Below are 7,834 nucleotides of genomic sequence, written 5' to 3'. Positions count from 1 at the left end.
TTTTGAATGAGTTCTCCAAACTGTTTTTTAAGTGGTTTAGTTTTTTTTTTTCCTTAGTACTGATGCATATTTAATTTTTAAAAAATTAATTAAATTTAGTATGATCTTTGTCTTGAAATTAATTTAAAAGCCAGCTTTATTTGAGTACTTTTAATGGTTTCCAGATACTCCTGAAACGCGTGACAACTCGAAACGTCGCATATTTGTTTGTTCCTAATTATTTGAACATTTTCAGCTTTAAATTATCTTTTAATTTTGGATTTTCATCTCTTGTTTGTTTAACAAGGTTATAATATTGTTTGTAATATGAGAAGCCTGTTGAAATATTCGTATACAATACTTACATAGTTCCATTGTCAAACTAAAACGGAATTAAAATGTACTTTGTACCGATTAGTAGTAGATCACGAGCTAAACAAAATTTATTTTAAAATGGTTGATCGTAAAGTCCACAAGTTTTATATTACCATGATCTTTACATGCGCTTTCAATTCCCTTTCCCATTACAAAATATCTTTTGTAGAATAATAATTAAAATCAAATGAACTAAAAGCTAAATCCAAATAGTTGTGTGGGCGAGCTAATGAGTGGTGGTTGATTAGACAACAACAACAACAACAACAATAATAATAAGAACGAATTGCAAAGTTATGAGACAATTATGCGGCCATCTCTCTGCTCTACCTTTCCTTTCTTTTTTTTTCTCCTAGCTTTTTGCTTGTACAACAAATATTCAGTTATTGTTTTCTATAGAATTTTGAATATTTTTGTTCGGTTGTGTTAACTCCAAAATAATCATATAAGAGACTCCTAAAAAAAAAAAAAATGAAGCGATGAGAGACGATCAAGAGTTATTGAATTACTGATGACTAGTGTAGTCGTGTGGTGTCTTGCGAGATCACTTCGATTCTTCCACACATGATTAAGAATATTCAAAAAAGGTAAAAGAAAGATAATTTTGCAAGTGTATTTTCCTTCCACTATTTTTTTGTGCTCCTCGAAAGAAGAATGAGGGAATAATTACTATTAGTCATATTTTTCGAGTTTGAATAGAGCTGCATATCAAAAATGAGGGAATCATCAAAATACATTATTATTATTTACGGATATTTATAACGTATATAAATAAGAAAGAAAAAAAAAGAACAAATTGTCCACGACAAATGTGTGAGTCTATATAGTGGTAAATCATACTCCCTCTATATCAGAATAGATGATGTTGTAGGATTTTATTTTGTATCAGAATAGATGATTTTCTATATACTTTTATCAATTAATGCTAAGAAATTGCAAAGTTTAAGAATCATTAAATGAAAATTTAAGAGTTTGATGAAATATTATTGGTTAATAATTATAAAAATATATTATTAGAAAATAATAATACACTTATTGTTAAATAATAAATGTTTTTNCATGTAAAAATCTTAAAACATCATCTATTATGATAGAGAGGGAGTAGTATACAATAATGAAAATCATAACATCTTGATAATATTTGTAATGATGGTAAACAATAATAAAACATATTTTCCTAAAGTGTAATTAATCTCAATGCGTCGTATATATATATATATATATATATGTAGTTGTAGTTGGACCGAAGTATAAAAATTATTGATCAATCATTATATTGTAGTAATGAAATGGCCGTACAACCCCAAATTATGAATATCTTAACTGTTCTATGATATGATTACTTATTAACATCATAACCTTTGACCGCCATTCTTATTGTAATTAGCTGGCTTAATTATTTATTATTTTAAATCTTATATATATAGGAAAAATTAGCATCATTATGAATTTAGTGTTTTTTGTAAATTTTTACGTGAAAACGTGCTAAATGGATATCTTGTATGTTTATTGAAAATTCAAATATATTACAAAGTTATACTTTTAACCTAATTTCAAAATTATACGTGAAGTTCCAATGCAACGTAATGATGATGATCAGCACGGTCTTATAGTTCTTTAGATCAGAATCTATTTTAATTAAGTTTTTTTTTTTTAAATGAACCATTTCATTACATATATAGAACATGGGGAGTTCTGCAACTTAGCTATTTAAAATAGGAGGAATCACGTTTGTTTTGCACGTATAATCTTCCAAATCCTTATCTCTTAAGCCGGTCGTATTAATCAAAATTATGTAGTTACGCTCTATCTGCTTTTGTTCTATAATTTTTTTTTTCTTTTTTTTTTTTTTTGTTACATTGTATAAACAACAAATGTCAACAACCTACAAATAAACCCCACGAAGGACCCACGTTTGTAGGGTTAACAAGGCAGCGATGCATTAAACGAAATATATATAATATTTTAGTCGACGTATGATTAGAAAAATTAACATATTTAATTAATCATTGTATTTTTTTAGCTGGATTTATCAATTGGCCATTGCCTATTGCTATGTTAAGTTAGTTAAATAGTAGTATAAGATATATACTTCAAATTACAATTATGAAAATACGTAGAAAAAAATACTTGATGTACTTGGAAATTTAAAAGGTCTTTGTTTTTGGTCAATAGAGACCTACTACTGTATAATGGAGTGGGCGTCCTTTCAAACGAAAATGATAATAAAGTTCCAAGCTGTTTCCAGCAAAAACATCTATGATCTACCACCTAATTGTTAGGCCAGTTTAGAATTTCGTACGAAAATCATACTGTATTATAGATCCCCAAAACCGCCATGCATAGTCAACACCTGTGTACAGTAGTACTTCAGGTTCTCGAATTATTATACATTCGGAGATGTTTAGATTGAATAAAATTTCGCCGTCATAAACCAGCTTCAACTAACGTATGCATACATATTCCACGTAATGCCATCGATAACTATAGTTTTTTTTTAATATAGTAATCGATTGAGTAGTAGTTTACATCAGAACGGGATAATTCGTGTGGGCTTCCATCCAATAACGGGAATTATAATTTATAAATATAAAGTGTGGCATATTATTCTCTGTCCTTCTTTCAAAACAAACAAATCAAACGTCAAGAAATAACAGACGCACGTGCGAGAGGGGAGAGGATCCCGTTTTAGCACACCACACGTAAGCAAAAGCAAGGAAGCTGTTGTTTTCGGGCGTTAAGACTTTCCCGTTTCGGTTACCTCCCACACGCAACGACCTCTTCAACACTGAGCTTTACACGTGTGCATTCCCCCGTTTCTTTAAATAAGAGACGTCATATATTAAGAAAAGAAAAATGAAATATTTAATTTTTGAAAAATAAAACCCTTAAAACCCGGCGATCAGCGGGGGTGAGTCCATGTGCTTTGAGATTATTCATAATAGAGAGATTGATTTTATATGGGTTGATGACATTGTCAAAGTTAAGATTACGTAAAGTCCATGATATCTCCAAACATTAAATGCTATAGATATATTAGCATTCAAGTAACCAAACCATTGTTTATATAAATAATTCCCTTCATTTTTGAATGCAGATATTTCTTTTAGTACTGACTGTATGATAAAAATAAAAAGAAACCTCATGGACCCAGAGAATAAATATTTTTACGTTACAAATACAAATACCTACAAAAGTTGATATTGCAGGTGACAGTAATAAATCATAAAAGGACAAAATTTTATAAAACTGAGATTTTATTATCAGTCGTATGGGTGGATGATGATGTTTCTTTTATGAAGGCAAAAAACAAAGTTGCAAAATGCCAAGGCCAAAAAGAAAAGATTAACCAAAATATAAATAGTGCAGAAAAACCCAAAAAAAAAAAAAGGCTCTGTAAAATTATAGTTCAGTAGATTAAATAATTTAAACACTTTGATTTTTTTTGTTTATAAAATATCCCATTTGATACTCTCTACCTGTTTTGTATCTGAGTTTCTTGTTTTTGTTTCTATGTCAATGCGATCATTTCTCTCTTTATTTCTTTCTTCTACTACACCTTCTCATCAGATTCGGTTGTTTCAGATAGTTTCTGTGACTTGGTTATGGGAATAGAGAGGCTACGACGCTCTTTACCGCCCGGTTTAGAAGATGCATTACCGTACCAGATCATACCAAGGATGGCAATGAGCATTCCAAGTACTACTTGTATGTTTAAACCTTCCTTGCCGAAGAAAGTGAATCCCAAAACCAAAACCAGAATTGTCTTCATGTGACCAAGTACTTGGAAAGACACCGCCGTGAATCTTCCGATACAGATGAATTGGCTGAGATTGGTCCCCACCGCGATACTGCACGAAAGTATCAAGAAGAACTGCCCCCCAAAAATAAAACAGGGTTAGATAAATTAAGCTTAGGTAAGAAGACAAATCAAACAGAGTATAATAATTAAGAGCCTACAACTGGTTGGTTATCATCAGTTCTTGAAAATTGAACAAAATGCAAACTTGGTATGACTACTACAGTACCACTATGTTCCAACCACCTCATCTCTCTGTTTTGGATCATAGAAGACTTTTTATAAAGAAAGAGAGGAGAAACTTTACCAGAGAAACAAATGAAAAGTTGAATGCATCCACTCTCTGGTTAGTTAGCCAGTAGTCTAGAAATGGTCCGACCAACAACAATGATGCAGCTTGTACTGGAGCAGTATGTGNTAACTGGTTGGTTATCATCAGTTGTTGAAAACTGAACAAAATGCAAACTGGTATGACTACTAGTACTGCACTATGTTCCAACCAACTCATCACTCTGTTTTGGATCATAAGAGACTTTAACTTATGCAAAATGGTATGAATACTACAGTACCACTATGTTCCAACCACCTCATCATCACTATGTTTTGGATCATAAGAGACTTTAACTTTATAAAGAAAGAGAGGAGAAACTTTACCAGAGAAACAAATGAAAAGTTGAATGCATCTACTCTCTGGTTAGTTAACCAGTAGTCTAGAAATGGTCCGACCAACAACAATGATGCAGCTTGTACTGGAGCAGTATGTGCCAGTAAATTGAAAGAACCGAGCGAATATTTCCGCTGTAGATAATGTACATACTGCCAATAAAAAAAAAAAAAAAAAATGAAGTAACAATTATTAGACTTGAGATTTCAATTTCGGGTTTACAAGCTAAATCTGATCATAAACAACATATGTGTGGGATGAGGATCAGAATTGCAAGGGTGGATTTGACCAAGATCTTGAGTCATAGGACTTACGTATTGCTGAAGGGCGGTGCTCCAGACAGCAATAGCGGCAGCGAGAAAGCCGTTGAAATTAACACTAACATCGGTGACAGTACAGACGGCAACACCAGCAAGAACTAACAAAATGCTGAGCTTTGTATCTCTAGAATACCTGACATTGTCAAGAACAACTTCAAGAAGACAAGAAACCGGGATCATACTCAGCTTCGCAATCTGCCAAAAAATCCCCACCCTACAGTCAGTCATCTTCCGGAAACAGAAAAAAAAAAACTAAAGAAAGGAAACACGCAATAGAGAGAGGACAGACCTGGTAGAAACCAACAGAATTCCACATGAGACTAACGTTCATGCCAACGATAGAGAAGTTAGCGAACAAAACGAATTTGAAAAGATCAGGCCAAGGAAGCTGAGAAGGTTGGATATAACCAAGCCATGTCAAGAAAGTGGTCAACAATGTGGTTGTTCCGAAATGCAAACCGGTTAATGTAGTAGCTGTTTGTTGTAAAAAGAGATTTAGAAAAACAGATCAGATCAGTGTTGTGTTGGAAACAAGTCAACAACAGCGTTGACTATATGGGGAAGAAGAAGAAGAATGAAGAAGAAGACTGACCGAAACTAAAACCATAAGTAGCCATTAAAGCTTTGTTAACGAGGATGATTCCAACGGAAGTAACAACATTGAATAGCCATGATGCAATGTCTAATGCCGCTTTTTGATCCGTCTTGCTTGTTGCTGTCATCTTTTTATATTGTTTATGTTCAATCTCCAGATCTCTGTAGATTTCAATCTTCTTCAAATTAGAGCTAGCTAAAACAAACTCATCGAGTAAATAACAATAGATCTTAATGATCAATCCAGGGCAATCGGAAAAAAAGAGGAAACCGAACTTTTTAAGCTGTTTCTGGATCGAGCTTCCACGATCTTAAAAAAAAATGGTTTAGATCCAGAAGAAGAAGATGGAAATCCCAAAGGAATCGATAGCTCTTACTCTAAAATTACAAATCAGATCCAATACTCTGATACGACCACATTACAATGAATTACAATCCAGGAATTTGAGAATTAGGGACACTAATAAACCAAACAAGTTTATTGGAAAAGAAGGTCTATTGAAGTAAAAACAGAGAAATGAATTTTACCAGATGACGGAGAGAAGAAGACGAGCACCACGGCGGTTACAGATACTGCCGAGGCGGCGTCTTACGGCGACGCGGACGGAGGAAGACGAAGAAGTCTACCCAAAGGACTAATTCAACATGAAATTGAAAGAGAGAAACAAACTATGGAATTTTGAGTGATATTATTTTTTTTTTTTTCTCTCTTCCGTTTTTTTATTTATAATTATTTTTAAAAAAAATTTATTTTCAGTTAGAGACTTTCCTCAGAGAGTCTCCCTTCTTGCCATTTAAAAGCGACGCCATGGTGAAGAATCTTTTTCTCTCTTTTCAAATATATAAATATTTTCCCTTAATTTCTTCAAAAACTTTCTTACAAGATTTCTTTTTTTGTTTTTGTTTTATGACTCAGTTTATTTCTTTTTGTTTAATTAGTGTGAGGGCACGACACGACTAAACTTAGATCTAACTGGGGGAATAAATTAACATGTAATTTGAATTCCTATTTCTTTTTTTTCTTTTTTTTCAATTATTGTAATGTAGTATATTTTTCTTTATTTTATGAATGTTGGATCTAACTCCTATGTTTCGTGGGCTATGTAACACTCGTCGAATATTCGTTAGAGCGTCAAAAACGTCTTTCAATATTGAGAAGAACAAAACAATACGCAAAACTTAACTCTTAACGTACGCGTTTCTGTTGAATTTTTCAAACTAAACTTTATTTTTTATAGTATTTTTAAAACTTTTTTGTTTGGTTTTTGTGTGATTTAATTTGTCAGGGTAAAACTTAACATTCATATTTTCATACCAAATTTTTCTTTGTCAAGGTTAATTTCTTAATTAATATACAGTTTCAGACGTGCTTATACATGGGCCTCTTGACGGAAAAACATGCCACATGAGTTATATGACCTTGACAGGACAGTTAACAACGTCATATCACACAACTGCCAAAAAAAACACACAAGATACATACATACACAACTTATTGTTTATAATCTAATCATTCATACAACTAGCACAACCTTCATTCTGTTTTCTCGGAAGTTATATTATTGTCTCATGGGTTGGTCGTTTATAGTTTTTTACTGTCCAAGTTGTCGGACTCGTTTTCTTCGTACTCAGCAATACCCAAAATACATCCCGAATATAAAATCGCTCGCTGGTTCCTCTATTACGTCGGGACGTCGGGTATTTAGTAAATAAAGCAATACTGTAATTATTTTGGCTATTGTAAAACATTGATACTATATGTTTTTTACTTTTAAGGAAAACATAAAAAAGAAAAGAAAGAGAGGAGAGAATCTAGAAAAGTGGTAGAGTATGGGAGATGGAAATGAGAGAGGAGTATGGAAGTGAAAAGGCGTGACCGATTTTATAATCGACAAAAGGACAAGGCAAAGGAGAAAGGGGGACAACACGATAAATAAAATAACAAGACACAGGTTCCGTTTGGTTTTAGATCCTCAACAGAACAGACTACTTTTCTTTTGAATTTTCTTTCTATATTTATTTTAAAACATATTACAATATAAAGATGTGTGACATGTCGTTATTTTAAAACATGATCCTCAAAAAAAAAAAAAAAAAAAAAAA

At 32.4% G+C, this 7,834-nt stretch overlaps 1 protein-coding gene across 3 annotated transcripts; it reads right to left on the bottom strand.

Annotated features, from left to right (window-relative positions):
* On the bottom strand, nt 3,684-6,530 carry LOC104729254 (UDP-galactose transporter 2). Of its 3 annotated transcripts, XM_010448183.2 has the most exons (7): nt 6,260-6,530; nt 5,730-5,893; nt 5,427-5,611; nt 5,132-5,332; nt 4,915-4,969; nt 4,461-4,567; nt 3,684-4,228 (listed from the first exon to the last, which is right to left on the bottom strand). In XM_010448183.2, exons 2-7 carry the CDS (start codon nt 5,857-5,859, stop codon nt 3,908-3,910), a joined length of 999 nt encoding a protein of 332 aa, XP_010446485.1. In that variant the 5' UTR covers nt 5,860-5,893; nt 6,260-6,530; the 3' UTR covers nt 3,684-3,907. The 3 variants fall into 3 exon arrangements, with proteins under 3 accessions (XP_010446485.1, XP_010446483.1, XP_019088889.1); XM_010448181.2 differs by lacking the exon at nt 4,461-4,567 and having other exon boundaries at nt 4,808-4,969; nt 6,260-6,524; XM_019233344.1 differs by lacking the exons at nt 4,461-4,567; nt 6,260-6,530 and having other exon boundaries at nt 4,808-4,969; nt 5,730-5,907.

This window comes from Camelina sativa, chromosome 12 (genome assembly GCF_000633955.1).
Source record: "Camelina sativa cultivar DH55 chromosome 12, Cs, whole genome shotgun sequence".
NCBI classification, from domain to species: Eukaryota; Viridiplantae; Streptophyta; class Magnoliopsida; order Brassicales; family Brassicaceae; genus Camelina; species Camelina sativa.
This window is presented reverse-complemented; position numbering and strand designations above follow the sequence as displayed.

What these genes read in the sequence shown, in the direction of transcription:
- LOC104729254 (XM_010448183.2), bottom strand. Translation starts at nt 5,859, where the DNA reads ATGACAGCAACAAGCAAGACGGATCAAAAAGCGGCATTAGACATTGCA. An exon ending in ATTCTGTTGGTTTCTACCAG is followed by an intron (nt 5,333 to 5,426) that starts GTCTGTCCTCTC and finishes ATTTTTTGGCAG; the next exon opens with ATTGCGAAGCTGAGTATGAT. An exon ending in ACTTTTCATTTGTTTCTCTG is followed by an intron (nt 4,229 to 4,460) that starts GTAAAGTTTCTC and finishes TTTGGGGGGCAG; the next exon opens with TTCTTCTTGATACTTTCGTG.